Here is a 19,419-nt window from a genome sequence, read left to right as displayed (position 1 = left end):
GACTCAGCCTGTCATCCTTCCGAGGTGGGCAAAATGAGTACCACCCTCTCCATATGCCTGGTGTTGGCTTAATGGTTATTGTGGTGGGCTTGGGATCCCAGAATCCTGAGTTGAAATCCCGCTTGGTTGTTGAATTAATACCAGGTGGGGTTGACTCAGCCTGTCAATCTTCCGATGTCGGCAAAATGAGTGCCAGTTTGCTGGAATCCTGCGACGGAGTGGCGACCCATCCAGGATTGTGTCCAATAGCCAAGCAGACTGCTTTTGCAGCACCAACGCTCTGCCCGGAGTATGGTCCCAATGGATGGATTTATGGACCATCGCCATGGAGAAAAGGGGGCACTGCAAAAGGGGCACAGCTGCGCTCCCAGCAAAGATGCAACCAGCAGCCACGAGCTGTATACAGAATATTAATAAACCATTACCAAAGGTAATAATATAATAATCTCTTCAATACTCCATCGTCTCAAATAAATGACCCCTTTTTCAGAAAGTGCGTATATTTGTTTTCAGGTTTTCCGGCAGGTTCGGGAAGTTATTTAGTTGAGTTTTCACAGACATTCTCCTTCTATCCAAACCGAGGAACACGGAAAGCTTTCTCAGCAGCTTTGAAAGCTGAATTTTCCGTGCAATGATGGTATGGGCCACGTTTTGTGGTCCACTACAATGTGGTCTATGGTCATTAGTGCGGATTTGCAGGCACGTGTGTCCCAAAAATAAAAGTTGGTGTCATGTCACCAGAGTTTTACTACTTTGTTTTTTAAACAGAGTCGAGGATCGTGGAGGAGCGAGAACATCGAGCAGATCAGGATGCAACAGAACAAAATGAACAGCGGGAGAGGGGGAAAATAGAAAGAGACTTTGATGATAACTGATGTGAGGAAGAATCAGGACTAGCGGAGAACATTGGAGGTGGACAAGATGGATCCAGAAGCAAACTCCCAGGAAGGAAAAATGTTGGAAAGAAGTGTGCTTGGGGAGGTTTAATGGGGGTAAAAAATAAATAAAATAGATCATGGTTTTGGATGGGGGATGATCTGTTGGAGACAGAAGGAAACGCTCAGGAAGGAAAAACTGGAAATTTGGATGGAGCAGGGCTTGGGGTGGGATTGACGAGGGTGGAAAGGATCATGGTTTTGGATTGGGGATGGCCTGATATGGTGGTGAACAGCTGTCTTCAAGACGTGGACGGGAGGGATGAGATTGAAGAGAACGTGAAAGTTGTTTCCACATGTGGAAAAAAAAGAGGAACGGAATGAGTGGAGGTGAGCAGTGAGGATTTTGGGAGTTTTACCAGAATGGGGGTTGATGGTGGATTGTGTGTGCCCTGCAGATACCTAGGGGGGGGAGGGGGAGGGGTGCATGGAGATGGCAGAAGAAACAAGACCGAATGGAGATGGAAGAAGACAGACCACTGATATACTGTATCTGCGATGTGAAAGTGATAAGCCCATCGACTCAACTTGATCGTGGGAGATTCTAATGATCTTGAAGACCTTGGTTTCCATGGCATCAAGCTGAGCAAGGTGTGAGTCAGGGGAGCCAGGCTAGAGGGGTAGAGCAGCACTCCACCAAGCTGTGGACGAAGGCCTTGTCAGTGGAACACCTTTTCCTTATTTTCTAGGAGTACTTAAGCAAACATGAGTACTTTTTCCTTATTTTCACCATTTGCTCCTCAACATATCCAAGCTCTTGTTGGCCTCATTGCTTGGCATTAATACTCATCCACCTCGAAGGACGAGGTTACTTCAAGCCTTGCAAAAGGGGGGTGGGGTAGGGTAGCTCAAGGGTCCTTTTGGTTCCCACACGTGTTCAATCTCTTCAGCCAGTCTCCACACCACCACCGTCACCATCACTTCCAGGACCTCCACTATGCAGTGCCACCCCTCTTGAAGAGTTGAAGATGATTGTTATATGGCAGAACATACCTTTGCAAAGACGGAAGTTTTCAATATAATTTTACAATGACATTGAGGGATACAAAATTCAGAGTTATAAATGTACTTGAACAAGGATATAAGGACACGAGGAGACATCCATCCATTGGGACGATACTCTGTATAGAGCAGAGCGTTGGTGCTGCCGAAGCAGACTCCTTGGCTATTGGGCACAATCCTGGATGGTCGCCACTCCGACACAGTATACCAGCAAGCTGGTACTCATTTTGCTGATCTCAAAAAGATGACAGGTTGAGTTAACCCCACCTTGTATTAATTCAACAGCTGAGCGGGATTTGAACTCAGGACCTTGGGATCCCAAGCCCACCATCCTATCCATTAAACCAACACCAGGCATATACTAGGAGACAGTGGACAAATCAACATATAGTGTATCGGATTTGAACCTAAGATCCGGATTCCAGTGGATTAGTAACTGAGTACCTTTGTCCCTCTGTACAAGGAGAAAGGTGACCCTCTGGACTGTGGCTCGTAGAGAGTGATAAAGTTACTGCAGCATGGAATGAAGGTATTGGAAAAGGTGTTGGAGAAGAAGATAAGGAAGAAGGTGAAGATTGATGAAATTCAGTTTTGATTTATGCCACGAAGAGGGACGACAGCTGTGATTTTCATTGTAAGGTAGTTGCAGGAAAAGTACATGGAGAAGAGGAAGAAGTTGTTTTTTGGGTTTGTTGATTTGGAGGAAACATTTGATGGGGTTCCACGTGAAGTTATGACATGGGCATTGAGGAAGTTAGGAGTGGAGGAATGGGTGATCAGAGTAGTGATAGCAATGTACAAGAGAGTGTGCACAGCTGTAAGGACGAAGGACGGGAACGGTGGTGAGTTTGAGGTGGAGGTGGGAGTGCATCAGGAGTCAGTACCAAGTCCACTCCAATACGTAGTTGTGATGGAGGTGCTGGCTCGGAGTGCAAAGGAGGCTTTACCATGGGAGTTGTTGTTTGCAGATGATTTGGTGTTGATTGCGGAGAGTAGGGGTGGACTGAAGGAGAAGATGAATAAGTGGAAGGAATGTATGGAGCCAAAAGGTTTGAATGTAAATATCGGAAAGACGAAGGTGATGGGAAGTGGTAAAACATGTGGTGAGGTGGAAAGGACTGGGAAGTGTCCGTGTGCTGTGTGCAGGAAGGGTGTTGGAGTGAACCCCATTCAATGTACAATGTGCGCTGAGTGGGTTCATCGAAACTGTGGTGGTGTGAGAGGGTCATTAACCAGTGTGGTATTGACATTAAAGTGTAAGGTGTACATAGAGGGAGTTGCAGATGGAGGAAATATTGAGTTGGATGTTGGAGACGGCGTGAAGTTGTAAGGTGTGAAAACATTTTGCTGCCTCGGAGACATGTTGAATGGAGAAGGTCGATCAGACTTGGCGACGGTTGCTGGAGTGAGATGTGCATGGAAGAAGTTTTGGGAACTGAGTGGTGTGCTGACGAGGAGGGGAGTGTTGTTGAAGTTGAAGGGAAAGGTGAATGCGACGTGTGAGAAGTGCTATGATTTACGGGAGCGAGACATGGGTATTGAAGGTAGAGCAGCAACGAAGGCTGAAAAGGGTGGAAATGTGAATGGTTTGGTGGATGTGCGTATCATTGAAAGAGAGGAAGCCAAATGATGAATTGTGGAAGATTATGGGAGTAGAGCCTGTGATGGATGTTGTGAAGAGAAGCATGTTGAGATGGTTGGGTCATGTGTTGAGGAAGGATGAAAGTGACTGGGTGAGAAGAGTGATGGAAATGAATGTAGAAGGAAGTAGAGGATGGGGAAGACTGAGAAAGACTTGGCTAAAGGTGGTGGAAGTAGAAATGTGAGTGAGGGGTTTAACAAGGGGAGATGCAGAAAATAGGGCAACGTGGAGAAGATTGTCACGGGGCCTGCAAGGCTAACCGCAGCTCTTGGAGGGAAAATGGCCTTTAAAATGCCTGTTGTGTTGTTGTATCTCAGGATTGTGCGCTACTTGTGCTCAAGTTGGAACACTAAACTGCCCAACTATGAATTATGTATAAAATCGAAAAATGAGGAATCTCCAGCTCCGGCAAGTCGTGTCCGACTTCTGGTGACATTCATGATCGGATTTCTCCAAACATCCCTATCCTGCCTTGCTTCCCGAAGGTGTGGCTGAGACAGTTGATTGCAGCCTTCACCACGTCCTTCCACAACATACAAGGTCTGCCTTTTCCTCTTCTTCGCTCAACCACACCCAGCACGGTTGACTTCTCCAGACTCAAAATGAGGATGGGGAAAAAAAAAAATATATATATATATATATATATATATATATATATATATATATATATATATATATATATATATATATATATATATATATATATGGGGGGAAGTGGAGGACTGTGTGTGCCCTGCAGATACCTGGGGAGGGGGGGGGTGTATGGTATGGAGAGGGTACAAGACCAGAAAGGAGACGGAAGAAGACAGTGAGACCACCGACATGTCTGCGATGTGGAAGTGATCGGCCCTTAGACTCAGCTTCATTGCGGGGGATTCCAATGACCTTTGAAGGCCAATTGGTCTCAAGATAATGAATATCTGGAGGGAAGAATGAGATTGAAGCGAACGTGGAAGTTGGTTCCACATACAGGAAAGAACAAGAGGAACGAATTATGTTTGTCGGGGCGATGGGGTGAAAGGAGTTCTGGAATTCTAATCCATAAAATGGAACATATAAAACGTTTCCCCGAACCATGGTGTAATGAGAATTTGTTCCGCCAGAGGACAGCCCAGGTAACATGGAACGTTTGACTGGATTTGATGCCCGTTTTCCAGTTCGCACTTGTGGATAATTCACAAATATAATAATAATAATACTACAATCTGCACAAAATAATTTGCTTGCTTCCAAAGAGACAACCTATTATGAAAATTGGTTATTTATAATGATATATAAGGTTGTTAGCTCAGGTGAGGGAGGGTTTGCAGAGTGGCTGGTCAGGTAGATAACTGGTTCAGAACCTGGATTTGTGATAGGAAGCAGTGGCTGTGAATAGGAGGCTGTCTGGTTGGGAGGATATAAGTAGTGGGGAAATTTAATGGATTGGGCAAGAGATTGGCAGATTTAGCTTAACATAAACAAATGTGAGGTGCTGGGGATGGGTAGTAATCATGTAAATTGGGATCACATGATGCAAGGGGGCAATTGTGAAGCGTGCCACATCGGAGAAGGATCTGGGGGTGGTAATAGATACACGAGGTAACTGCAGGTAACGCAGTGCCAGGTAGCTCGAGGTAAAGCAAATGGGGTTTTAGGTTATATTCGTACGGGGGATAAATTATCAATCAAAAGAGGTCGTTTTATTACAGTCGTGGAATTTAGTGAGACCTCTTCTGGAATATTGTGTGCAGTTTTGGTCACCACATCTCAGGAGGGATATACGGAGCTGCCAGAGAGAGGGGATTCAGCGCAGGGTGACCAGATCGATACCAGGACGAGCTCGACTCAGCCATGATTGAGGACCAGGTGAAGGAGACAGGTGTTTTGAATTATCAGCAGTAGGTATGTTTTTGCTTCATGCACATAACCCAGGTTTATTTATTTTTAGATCCTCGTGGAGGATCTCCAAGTCTTACTCACGTTGTTCTTGTGGACTTTTTAGATCTTCATGGAGGATCTGTAAGTCTTACTCACGTAGTTGTTCTTCATCTTCTTCTTGTGGACTTTTTTGTTTCACAGCCTACAGTTTTCATCGAAACTTCCTGAAACTTGGCATATATATGTAAAAATACCCTGCGCAGAGAGTAACCATCTCCGATTTTAAAAAGTCCTCCCAGAAAATATAGTTATGACGTCAAAATATCTCCGCTAATAGAAATCGCCTAAAAGATTATTTCCGAAACCAGGCAAGCTTTTTGAATTCTGTTTGCGGGAATCGAACAGGGCATTAGCAGAGATGAATTACCGCAATATGATACATCACTATGACGTCATATCAATTTTTATGACGTCATTCCTATTTTTTGACATTTTTTGTTTTAAAACCCCGAGTTTTCCTCGGATCTTCGTGAAACTTGCCATGTATATGCAGAAAGCCCACGCGCAGGCAGTAACCATCTCCGATTTTGGAGATTATTCCGAGAAAAAAAGTTGACGTCATAATATCGCCGCTAATGGAAATCGCCTATACCATTATCTCCGAAACTAGGCAAGCCGTTTGAATTTTGTTTGCGGGAATCAAGCCGGGCATTAGCACAGATAATTTTTTGCAAACCTGATACGTCACAATGACGTCATCATTAAGAGGACGAGGATCTTCGCTCATTTGAGCTTGTTATTTTCGTGATCAATTGAGGCAGTCACCAGTTGCCTATACACCGCCCAGAGAAAGTTATGCGTTCGAAGAAAGTGTTACACGCTTGGGACAAGATCGGCCATCGGCTGGGGACTCTGCTCCTAGACTCAACCTTTCCTGATATTTGTCTGTACCGTATCTGAAAGTCTTCTTCTTCTTCTTTCGGCTGCTCCCGTTAGGGGTTGCCACAGCGGATCATCCGTATGATCGCATAGTGATTTGGCACATGTTTTACGCCGGATGCCCTTCCTGACGCAACCCTGGTCGCCTCTTCAGACACAGGGAGATGGTACACCTATTTTAACCGGGGTATACACCGGCCCAGTATACTGGTACTCATTTCGCCGACCTCGGAAGGAGGACAGGCTGAGTCAACCCCCTGGTGTATTAATTCAGTGGCCCAACGGGACTTGAACTCAGGACCTTTTGGATCCCAAGCCGCTGCCCTAACCACTGCGCCAACACCAGGCTTTATACCGTATCTGAAAGTAATAAAGCCCAAATCGAAGATTGTTCTTGAAATGAGTTCAAGGAGACGTGTTGTATTCATTATTTTATAGATTCTCCGTCATCTATCTATAATTCCAGCAATCTGTGTGTGTGTGTGTGTCTGTGTGTCTGTGTCTGTGTGTGTCTGTCTGTGTGTCTGTGTGTCTGCGACCGCTGTTTCTCGACAACCACTGGTCCGATCTAATTGAAACTTACCAGGTATATTGCCTGGGCCCTGAGTATGTGCCTTTTCAAGGTTTGATATTAATCGGACAAGTGGTTCCCAAGTTATGGCCATTTATTTACCAAACCAATGACAGTACACGGTGCTATGACGTCACGATTGACGTCACAATGGTTTTTTTTTTGCACGTACAAGTTATTATAATGTTGAAACATTGAAATTTTTCTGTTTCTTTAATTTGGTGTTTTATATTGTGTCATTTTCTCGTTTTGATGTTGATAGTTTACAGGCTTCGAGCTTTGGAACTACAAGGGTGCATTACTCGAGTGATAATGTCGATATGTAATTCCTCCCATTCACCATAGTTTGTCAACTAAAAGCGAAGTACAAGAGCCTCAAAGGGCGGTTGGATCTGTAGAATATTTTAAAGTGATAATGCTCTTGAGGAAAATATAAAAATTTTTCCATTTAAACATATTTTAAGCGGCTTATTATTAAAATCTATTTTCGCTCGAGCGGACTGAAGTGGTTTCCATGACAACCGCCGGTAGGACGACTCGGCGCGGTTGAAGGTTTGTGGGAATGTTGGAAAGTGCATTTTTCCCTGTCGTTCCGCGACTTCAGTGTTTCTAAGTCTGTCCTCCGGACGCCAGTTAATCTTTCTGTCGTCCCTCGGGGCCGGGGAGGGTTGTCTGTCGTTGTTCGCAAAATGGTTGAAGCTCTGTTGTAGAAATTGTATGCGAGAACGACAAAGTAAAGGCTTGTAAAGAGGGCAAATTACGAGAAGAGAATGCAGGTGGAGGGGTGGATCGGGTCCAACTCCTCCCTTCCCCTTTCGACTTGATTGTTGACCTGGTAAATAAGTTATTAAATCATACTCTTCCTCGCTACATTGGTTGTGCTTTACACGACACTCGCTATGAACATTTTGCTCCTCGTGTGAGAGAAACGCTGCTAAAAAATTTCGGACAAATGTTATTATTGAGAAAAAATTCTCTCTTTCTCTCTCACCACAGCTCCCCCAGCTCCCACAGCTCCCACAGCTTCCCCAGCTTCCCCAGCTCCCCAGCTCCCCCAGCTTCCCCAGCTTCCCCAGCTCCCCCAGCCCCCACAGCTTCCCCAGCTTCCCCAGCTCCCCCAGCCCCCACAGCTCCCCCAGCCCCCACAGCTTCCCCAGCCCCCACAGCTTCCCCAGCTTCCCCAGCTCCCCCAGCCCCCACAGCTCCCCCAGCCCCCACAGCTTCCCCAGCCCCCACAGCTCCCACAGCCCCCACAGCCCCCACAGCTCCCCCAGCCCCCACAGCTCCCCCAGCTCCCACAGCTTCCCCAGCTTCCCCAGCTTCCCCAGCTCCCACAGCCCCCACAGCTCCCCCAGCTCCCCCAGCTTCCCCAGCCCCCACAGCTCCCACAGCCCCCACAGCTCCCACAGCCCCCACAGCTCCCACAGCCCCCACAGCTCCCCCAGCCCCCACAGCTCCCCCAGCCCCCACAGCCCCCACAGCTCCCCCAGCTCCCACAGCCCCCACAGCTCCCCCAGCTCCCACAGCCCCCACAGCTCCCCCAGCCCCCACAGCTCCCCCAGCCCCCACAGCTCCCCCAGCCCCCACAGCTCCCCCAGCCCCCACAGCTCCCCCAGCCCCCACAGCTCCCCCAGCCACCACAGCTCCCCCAGCCCCCACAGCCCCCACAGCCCCCCAACCCAGCGAGGTGAATTTGCGAAGCAAAGGTGTGATCAACATCGAGGAAAGGGTCACATGACCGTTGGTTTTGTGTGATGAGATATTGATTGATCGCCAGAGTCGGTAGGGGAGGAGGGACGAGGAGGGGAGATCGAGGGACGAGGTCACGACTACTGGCCGTCAAGCAGCTACAGTACATCTGGCCTTGTTGAACTGGTGGTGGTCGTATGGCAGCTTAGCTGCCGGGGTAGCTATCATTTCTTGAAGTGCGACTGTGTCGCTGATGCAGTGCCCCTCTGCCAGTACACACACTGGAACTGGTACTCATTTCGCCGACCTCGGAAGGATGACAGGCTGAGTCAACCTCCTGGTGTATTAATTCAGCGGCCGAGGGGGCTTGAACTCAGGACCCGAGGATCCCAAGCCACCATCCTAACCACTGAGCCAGCACCAGGCTTCTTGTTGGACTGTTGAACCGAAGCACTGTTTGTTTGTCTTTAAAGCAGAATATCTCAAAACGTTGTGGACAGATTCGGACGACATTTGATGGGCACGTTGGGTGTGTGACGAGGACGAACTGATTAGATTTTGGTGAAGATCCAGATCCTATAATTTTTAGGTCATCTCTATCATCTCAGTAGAGATGACCTAATAACCCCAGTCTCGAAGAACGTCCGTCCGTCCACAATCAAACCGAGTGGAGACAAATGACCAACAGTGGAATAGATAGAGGTCGATGAGACATTCACAACGATATAACTTTCAAGGTCGTCCAAGATCGAGGTCAACGTCACGAGGCTGTCAAAGTTGCGAAAATCGTCTTTCAAATTGTATCTCCTCCCTCAATTATCAAGAGAGATCAAATGTTATTAGTGATTCAGATACTATGGACTATTATCTAATTTGCTCTCGTTCCGATTTTATAGCCCTTCAAACTTCGTTCTGATTCCCCGTATGAGCCGTTCATAAAGTACATACATACAAAAAAAAAGTATTAAAAAATTAAGAACCAGAACTCTCCGAGACAAATATTACATTTGAAGCTTTGTCAGATTTAACTAAAACAATGGAATACAAGTTTATATGCACACTTACTTTCATTTATGACTTTAACATTGTCTTGAATGTCAATTTGTACTTTTATTTTCATAAATGACGTGCTGTGATATTAAAAGAAAAAGGTAAATTACACCGCTAGGGACTGCATTGTCATGGCTTACAAACATTGGTTCATAAGGAACTGCTGGCTTTGCAAGCGATTAGCGATGTATGAGGGGGTGGGTGGGTGGTCACTGGCCTGCATACAGAGGGGGGTGGGTGGTTTTGAAACCCGGAAGTAGAGCGTACATACTTTATGAACTGCCCCTATTCCAGTCTGGCACAGAGTTACTTTCGACCTCTGGCAGAGATGACTGGCACTCCCTCTTGGGGGTATTTTTTTAGTGATTCTTCACCATTGAGGGGTTAGGCCAAAAATTATATGAAGCACGATATCTCAGTTATGGCTGGATTCGGATGAAACTCTGTGGACGGGTTGGGTGCGTGACACGGATGAATTGATTCGATGTTGGTGAAGATCCAGATCCAGACACGAGAATTTTTTTTAATTTCTAAATGATTCTTCACCATTAAGAAATGGGGTCAAAAACAATATATTTTGCGGGGGGTTGCCGGCGAAGGTTAACCCCCCCCCCCGACCCAGGTTAACCCTCCCCCCCCCCGACCAAATTTGTCAGAGCCAGGGTTCAAATACCACACACCTGATCACCAAATGTCACGAGGTTGGCTGGCCCAGGTTAACCCCCCCCCCTCCCCGACCCAAATTGTGGTGCCAGGCGGTTAGCACCGCCAACCCCCGGGACGGCCGAGCGTACCTTATTAATAGAAGGCGGACACGTGTTCCAAGGGCATGGGGCCCAATGGCGGACGGGGTGGAAGAGCATGGGGAATGAAACGGATGCACAGGGGATTTATCCTTGAACCCCACTACAAATACATGAATGCAGTTTCTTAAAATGAATACATTTAATGAACATAAATATTTACAAAGGCCAATAATTCAAAAGGTAATGATAATAATAAAGTAGATAAATCCTTCAGTCGAGGCACCTCTCACACAGACTCAAATACAGACTATGGAGAACCAAAATGAAAAGAAACCCCTTCCTTTCAACTATTCTTGTACTTAGCTTGGCCCAGAGCTGGTCCTTGTGGAACTTGGAATGGAGGCGCTCCTATCAGCACATGCATACACGCGCAATGGTGCCGTCTCTTCTCTCGTAGCAGGACAAACGTATGCCAGGCAATCCGCGAGCGGCACTCAACACCAAGGCTCAGAGCCCCAGTGCAGCTGTGTATGACATACACAAGGCTCGGGTCCGTTTCATCCACCTCGACGTGCACTCACCCACCACTCTTGCCGCTCAAAACAATGCGCCTCGTGCCTCCACTCTGATCACAGCTCTCCACAAAATGCACAAGCCTACTGGGTCCGATGCCTCTCAAAATGTCCAGCCTACTGATCATGGCTCTCCAAAAAATGCGCAAGTCCCAAACTCCTTTTTCCTCTTAAAATGTGCAACCTGCCTTCCAATCATGCCAATATATACATTATTGGGTAGTCGATGTTGTCGAAAAAAAATTTTTTTTCAAAAAAAAAATTTTGAAATTTGTTCTACCCTTATTATCAGTATTTCCGTCGATATGTTTCTGTCTGTCTGTCTGTCTGTCTGTCTGTCCCTCTGTTCGGTCCAGTGCTCCGTTAATACAATGGCGATTTCGATGAAACTTGGTTGGGAGGTTCATAGCATGATCTAGTTGTGTGCAAATGAGAACCGTTGCTATGGACACCACCGTTGCCTAGCAACGGGACTTTGAAATTTTTGAAAAATCATAAAAAAACTTAGTTTTTCGAAAATCAAAAATCGGGCCACGAGCGACTGTGGGCAGTACATTCATCCATATTGTCAAAATTTTCCAGCCGGATCCTATGAAAACTGTCGGAGAAGATAGACTTTGAATGAACCCTGGTCGAAAACAATAAAAAAACGAAGTTCGTTATATCTCAGAGACTATGTGTCAGATATACATGAAACTGGTATGGTAGTTTCATGGTATGTCCTAGTTATGTGTGAGAAAGAACCATTGCTATGGACCCCTCCGTTGCCTATCAACGGCCAAAAAACCTCTAAATGTGGGGGTTATTTTAACGAAAAAACAATCTGCAGCATTAACCCTTGAAGCTGGAATCATGAATTTTCTTTTGCTTAATTCTCAGGTCATTCCCCATCGAACCAGCCCATCACGTTAGGTTCTATTGGGTAGGCGACTACCCATGTCCACCTACCGGCTTGTGTATATATATATATATATGTGTATATGTATGTATATATATATATATATATATATATATATATATATATATATGTGTATATATCCCTGCCTCTGGGGCGTGGCCTGCTCACACCAAACCTGGGAAGGCGGGGCTTCTCCTGCTCTGCTAACTTCTGACGTCAAGCCCATCAATCGTCCCTCGGGGGCGTGACTTCGCTTGTTGTCAACCTTTGAAGGTGGGGCTCTCTGCCCACTGGCACGTTTGCTTATTTCAGAGATGTGTTCCCCACCTTTATTGCCGATCTTGAAATATAAAAACATAGGGAAAAACCACAAAGTGGAAATCACATACTGGAGAACTTATTCTTACTCCCTTGGCCAAATAACACCACACCACCCCCGTGTGGTGACATGAAACACTTAAGCTCACAGGTTCCCTACTTAATCACATTGAGATGCCTCCTACACGTCCACGGACCAAGCAACTCCACACAATGCTATATTCGAACATCTACCCCCACAACCTTAACAATATATATCGCATGATATCTCAAAAAGTTGTGGATGAGTTATGAAGAAACTAGGTGGATGAGTTTGTTAGATGACAAGAGCAAGTTGATTCGATTTTGGTTCAGGTTCAGATCCAGATCCAGATCCAGCCTATCAGTTGGATACAAAACATAAACTGTTTGGCCTGCTGGAGATATGCGTTCTCCTGAGTGCCGTTATTGTGTTTGTATGATGCCCTGATCGCACTTCATCAGGACTTAAACTTTATCATCAAATCCACTGCCTTGAGAGTTTAATCCAGATGTTTGTTCTCACTTTATACTGCACTTAATTGACTGGTAACCCAAAGAGACCAAGCAAAAATGAGTGAATCCATGTTACCCAAGAAACTTTACTGGAGTTGGTGGTGCTTTTGTTGGTGTCCACTCTTGAGTCTGGGAGGTCGGAGGTTCGAACCTCGGCCAAGTCGCACCTAAGACTTTTCAAATGATATGTTTGCTTCCTTGCTTGATGCTGTGGTTTAAAAGGATATGTTTCAAACAACCATAGGTTGGCAACCATTGCACATGCTTGATGGACTTTATAGGAATTATATAATAGAGGGGTGTGAAAATTCCTCCTCAGGTGTGAAAGTCCCTTGTAAGGGAATTCACATTGTCATTAACTTCATATCTAATTTGGAGATTTGCTTCAAAAAGCCCTCCAGATATTATTAATATTTGTTCTTTGTGCATTCTCTACCTGCAGAACCATTTAAAACAAATTTATACTCATTCGGGTGTGGCTGAATTCCACAGTGAGATGGACCCATGATATTTGAAACTAAAAAGGTACTCGGTTGAGCACATACCTCCGCCAGGCTGAACGGTTTACGTTTTGTATCCCACTGATAGGCTGGATCTGATCCGGACCTTAATCAAAATCTAATCTGCTTGTTCTCGTCACCGAACAAACACATTAACCTAGTTTTGTCATAATCCGTCCGCAACTTTTTGAGATATCGTGCTATTTGTCGTTTTTGGCCCCATCTCTCAATGGTGAAGAATCACTTGAAAGATTGTAGTTTCTGGATCTGGATTTTCACCAAAATTGAATGAATTCGTCCTTGTCACACACCCAACCTGTCCACCAAACTTAGTCTGAATCCGTCGATAACCTTTTGAGATGTCCTGCTCAGAGACGGGGTGAAAACATAACCTCCATCGAACTTCGGTGGTGGAGGTAATGACATCCCAGCACCATAACCGTGACAATTACAATGAGAAAAAGTGTCAAATTAATAACTGTGAAAGTTGTTTAACAAGTATTTGTTGTGCTGTGTTGGATTCTGTTTCACAAGATCTGGATTATAATCTGATCAAAATGTAACAATTTACTGATATCAGATATATTAGTAGAAGGAAATAATGAAGGCGAAAGGGGACAGAGATATACTCGAGGTATTGTTTGGTTGTCATGAACGTTCCAAGGAATGGTTTGGGATTTCCCCTTGCATCTTCCCAAGGTGAAAATGACCAACTGCAGTTCCCTGCAAGAGTCCCCAATATTAACTTCCTGCTCGGAAAACGCAGACCGAAGGACATCTGCCTCTAACTCGGATGAAAAATCAGACAGTGATGCTGGTAAAAAGGACAGACTACAACATCACTTCTCTGGCATAAAACAGCGTAGAACAAAGGGGTGGAATACTCCAGGTACGAATACAGAAGTGATGTACTACGATCTCCTTTACATTCGTTCCTTTGAAATGAAAGTCATAACCCCAAAACTGGATAAGATTTTTTGCTTTACATTAGATTTAGAAGGAGATTTTACATATTGTTTTGGGAATGATCTTTCGGGGTTAATAAAACTGTTTAGCATAACGATAGTTATTTCTTAGCATTTGTTTACATAAACATGACGTACTATTTGTGCAATGGATATGCGTTGCGTACATACAGTGAGATGTTTGTTTTCCCTACCCCACTGTTTTTTCCTCTCCTATTAAAACCTCTGGCTGTATGCTTTTATTCTTATTTACCTCTGTTTACATGTCTTTACAAAGTGCACACGAGAGCTTTGCAGCTCAAGCCATGAGAATGTGCAGGCATAGAGAATCTGCATTGAGGAAGCTGGCAATTGCATCACGACAGAAACTCGCCAGCACTAGGCCGTATCGCCAGTTGGTCTCGTGTGCAGTTGACCGTAAACAGCTGCTTTGAAGGAGAGGGAGCTACTTTGAAATTGGTTGGGGACGCAGCTGACAAAGAGAGGCAGTTGACTGCTGCTGCTGCTCAGAGAGAGAGAGAGAAAGAGAAAGAGAAAAGTGGAATGTGGAATCTGAGAGAGCGAGAATTACCCTGAGAGGAAAGGCAGGAGAAAGGAGAATGCCCGAGTCTCTGAATGTGTGGAGCTGAGTGTGCTGGAGCGGGGAACATTTAAGCTCCAGAACAAAGAGGGCTTTGAGGGAGCGACAGCTACGGAGCTTGAGGAGTTTTTATACTGGGTTGCACCAGATAGCTCCCGATAACTCTGCTTCCGGACTTCTGCGCAGCTTTCCTCCAGGTTTACAATCGACCTCTCGGCTTTGTTATTCGTATTTCCTGCACTGTGTTCTTGTCAAGTGAGTGAATGGTCCCAAAGATAAGAACTGTTAAGAAATATGCGACATTTGGGTTGTTCGAGAGCGGTAAGGGACAACCGGGTTTATTTACTTCTTCATTTATGCAGGGTGTCTGATAATAGATGGACCACAAAGAACGTTGAATCATTTTATTGTTATTCGAGATACTGACATAAATTTGACATGAGCACATGCATTAGACTTGTAAATTTTAGTTTATTTTATTTTTTATTGATTAGATATTCTTGAAGTATTAATAAACTTCTACATCTAACTTTGGTGGCAGAGGTAATGACATACAGTAGAACCTGGATAATAAGCATATGCGTGAATATATAAGCGCATATGAAGAATTTGTGCACACTGGCCTCCCTGTTTGATTTATCCATTACAAATAAGCACATATAAAAACGTCTTGGTAAACTTTGAAAACTGAAAATATTATCAACTGAAACATGACTATTTCGTGTTTTATTGGCAAATGGTGCATAAACTTACATTTCTTACCACATCTGATACTGCTACTTGCAAGAGTTGTATGTTCAAAACAATATTGTTCATCAATGGTTGTAAAAGCGTGTTAAAACAAATAAAGGGTGTTTTACGACCCTTTATTATAAAGTGTCGTAAAACAGCATTTTTCATCACAATCATAATGGACACGCCATTGAAGCGTCGATCATACACCCGTGAAAAGAAGATCGAGATTATCGCATTTTACAACTCTTGTAAGAACCAGGACCAGACGTGTCATCAATTCACACTTGACACGAGTGAAAAATGAGGAAATAATTGTTCAGAGTGAGAAAAGTTCGAAGAAAATCGGGAGTGGAAGTCGGGCCTTTTACCCGGACATGGGAAACTAACTTGTTGCGGAATTTAAACAGATACGTGCTCGACGACTGAAAGTGTATTTAGTATTTGTTTCCAGGGTACGGACAATTCGAATTGCAGTGACGTAAAAACTGACACCTATGCAGCCAATCTGAAGAAAATTTGCCATTATATGCACATGTCATGGCCTTTTGAATATAAGTGCATATGTGTTCCACTAAATCGAAAAATGGGCGCATACGCTTACTATCCAGATTCTACTGTACCAGCACCATAACCGCAACACAATTATGAGAAAAAAAAATGTCAAATTAATAACTGTGAAAGTCCATGCCAACTGAATTTGATTTTGTTTCTCTTTAACAAGCATTTGTTGTGTTGTGTTGGATTCTGTTCAACAAGAACTGGATTATAATGGGAACAAAATGCAACACTTTACTTATACTTGATATATTAGTGAAAGAAAATGATGAAGGCAAAGGGGAACAGAGATATGCTCGAGGATATCATTCACTCTAATCAATCTAATTCGGCATTCAAGTTCTCAGAAAACAGTTTCCAACACAGCTGGAAGCCTGGTGTTGGCTCAGTGGTTAGGGTGGTGGCTTGGGATCCTGGGGTCCTGAGTTCAAGCCTCGTTGCCTGCTGAATTAATTCACCAGGGGGTGGACTCACCCTGTCATCCTTCCGAGGTTGGCAAAATGAGTACCAGCTTGCTGGGATCATTGAGCCATTCAAGTATCTTGCATCGGAGTGGTGACCTGTTCAGGATTGTGCTCAATAGCCCAGGAGACTACTTCCACAGCATCAATGCTCTGAACAAAGTATAGTCCCAATGGATGGATATATACGATATTGTTACGGGCCGGGGGTCGGGTGAGAAGACCATTAGGGGGAGGGAAGTTATCTCGGCTTCCACCAGACTCCCCGGAATTGTCGGGTACAGGTGGCGTGAGTCCGGAGAAAAAAAGTAGGAATTTCTGTAATTATTTTTGGAATTCTCTTAACAAGTGTTTGCATAATATCGTGATGAACATAAAAAAAACAAAAGTATCGCCTCTAATAATATTATTTTCGTTTTTGACTCGCTACTTGGCCGACCATTTTCTGTATTAAAATTAATTTTAAAATTTAACATTTATTTAAATTTAATATAAAAAGTTTTATTTTATTTTAATTTTAATATTAAAATTTCTTTTTTTCACAGATTTGCAGGACCCATTTCAAACTAAATCATTCGCAATGATTGCAAAAAAGTGGAAATATCTTGACGAATATATTCGATTTGGATTTGTGTCCCTCCAAAAGGGTGACACAGAGGTACCCCAGTGCGTAACATGCTACAAGACTCTGAGCAATGATGGCATGCGGCCCACACGCTTGGAACACCACTTGAAGAAAATGCATTCTGCTCGAGCTGCCAAACCCAAGGCATTCTTTGAAACAAAAATGCAGTCCTTGAAGCAAGCTAATATGGACAGCAGTGGAGCATTTCGGCAACAGACTTCACAGGTTGTTGAGGCTGCCGATGAGATCGCCATGTTGATTGCAAAGAGCAAAAAGAACCAGAACATCGGAGAGACTCTCATCAAACCAAGTGTACTGTGTGCAGCAGAGCTCATTCTGGGGAAGGATAGTGCAAACAAGCTTTTCCAAATCTCTCTATCAAACGATACCGTCAAGGGAAGGATCGATTAAATGTCTCAAGACATCAAAATCAAGTTATCGACCAAGTAAGAGCTTCTCCTGTACTTGCCATCCGGTTGGACAAAACGACTGATGTTGCTCAGTGTTCTTAGCTCCTGATGTATGCTCATTTAGTGTCAGGCAACAGTATAAAAGAGGAAATGCTCTTCTGCCATCCCACAGAAAGTTACACAACAGCAACAGATATTTTTCAAGTGGTATCAAACTTCTTCCAGGAAAATCAACTTTTGTGGGACTCACTGGTAGGGGTGTGTACTGATGGAGCTCCAGCCATGCTTGGTTTGCAATCTGGTTTCATAACAAGAGTGAAAGAGAAAAGTCCATCTGCCATAGGTATGCACTGCATCCTTCATCGTGAAGCCTTTGCACCCATACTCTACCTGCTGAAATGAGGGATGTCATGAATCTGGCTATCAAGGTAGTCAACTTCAAAGCCGGAGCCTTAAACAGTCATCTCTTCAAACAGCTGTGTATGGATATGGATTCTGAACATTAAGCCTTGCTTTTCCACACAAACGTATGACGGCTTTCGAAGGGAAACATGCTTGGACAGCTTTATGAACTACGACAAAAAGTGGCAACATTTCTAGATTCGCAGCAGAAAGCAGATGTCCATGACAAGTTCCAGTATGAAGAATTTATGCTATCTCTGGCTTACCTGGTGGACATATTTGAAGTGCTGAATGCCATCAACCTCAAACTCCAAGGGAAAAAGATCAACATAATCATGCACCATGACGTCATTCGAGCCTTCATGGCCAAACTCGACCTATGGAAATGTCGAATTCAGGATGGAAATACAGCCAGTTTTGCGAACTTGGATTCTGCTCTCATTCACAGTTACCTTGATTCTGGGTTGAAGAAACAAATAATTACTCATCTGACTGAATTGAAAGCAGAATTCATCAGATACTTTCTGGTTATAGATGAGAAGCACAAAGCCTGGAAATTCATCAAGAACCCATTTCAATGTGAAGAAGCTAATATTTCAGAGGAAGTGCAAGAGGAGCTTCTTGAGTTAAAGTTCTACTCCTCGGTTGAAGAAGACTTCAAAAAACTGGATCTAGAGACGTTCTGGGTCACGTACCTTCCTGTTTACCCTTTGATCTCACATCAAGCTCTTTGGATTCTGACCATGTTTGGATCAATGTATCTTTGTGAAGCTGCATTTTCCACGCTCGTTGCTGTCAAGATCAAGTACAGAAACAAGCTGAACGTTCAAGGGGACTTGCATTGTGCTTTCTCTGGCATTCGACTACGCATTCAAGATCTGGTAGCTAAGAAGCAATTTCAAGTATCTCATTAAATGTCATCTCATTAAATATGCTGTGTATGTGAGTGTTGCTTATACAGAATTTTTTGTTCAATAAAAATCCGAAAAACACGCATTTTTTTCAAGTTTTCCTTTTAATTCAGGAGGGATTTTTAATCAGTTGGTTAAAGATATGAAGGGGGGGGGGGCGTGGAGGCAAGCACCAACTACGAGAGGGGACGCGGTGGTATAAAGGTTAAGAATCACTGATCTACACAATGACAAATGAAATAACTAATCCTTGGGTCACCTACGTGTCCTCGTATGGTCTCCCCTGGAGTAAGTTTCTGAAACCGTCACATCACACTATATATATATACAGTGTATATATATATATATATATATATATATATATATATATATATATATATATATATATATATATATATATATATATATATAGATATATATATATATATATATATATATATATATATATATATATATATATATATATATATATATATATATATATATATATATGTGTGTGTGTAGTCGAAATTACATTAA

General features: G+C 43.9%; 1 protein-coding gene and 1 pseudogene across 12 annotated transcripts in view; both read left to right on the top strand.

The window, feature by feature from the left end:
- LOC147011633 (lebercilin-like) overlaps positions 1 to 19,419 on the top strand; it is a 63,660-nt gene that overhangs the window by 694 nt on the left and 43,547 nt on the right. For 2 of the 12 annotated variants that reach the window (XM_085856069.1, XM_085856062.1), the window contains exons 1-2: positions 7,368 to 7,501; positions 13,956 to 14,145. In XM_085856069.1, the coding sequence (XP_085712195.1) occupies positions 13,962 to 14,145 (184 nt within the window). In that variant the 5' untranslated portion in view covers positions 7,368 to 7,501; positions 13,956 to 13,961. Of the gene's footprint in view, positions 1 to 5,312; positions 5,464 to 7,367; positions 7,502 to 7,561; positions 7,785 to 12,041; positions 12,178 to 13,245; positions 13,282 to 13,955; positions 14,160 to 17,097; positions 18,871 to 19,419 lie in introns of those variants that run through there. The other 10 variants (XM_085856060.1, XM_085856072.1, XM_085856061.1 and 7 more) reach the window with 9 other exon arrangements.
- On the top strand, positions 2,461 to 4,149 carry LOC147011634 (uncharacterized; annotated as a pseudogene).

The sequence above is a fragment of the Eptatretus burgeri genome, chromosome 15, assembly GCF_056783735.1.
Source record: "Eptatretus burgeri isolate ZD-2024b chromosome 15, Ebu_testis_v1, whole genome shotgun sequence".
In the NCBI taxonomy this organism is placed as follows: domain Eukaryota; kingdom Metazoa; phylum Chordata; class Myxini; order Myxiniformes; family Myxinidae; genus Eptatretus; species Eptatretus burgeri.
The sequence above is the reverse complement of the archived record's forward strand: the minus strand, read 5'-3'. Positions and strand labels throughout refer to the sequence as shown.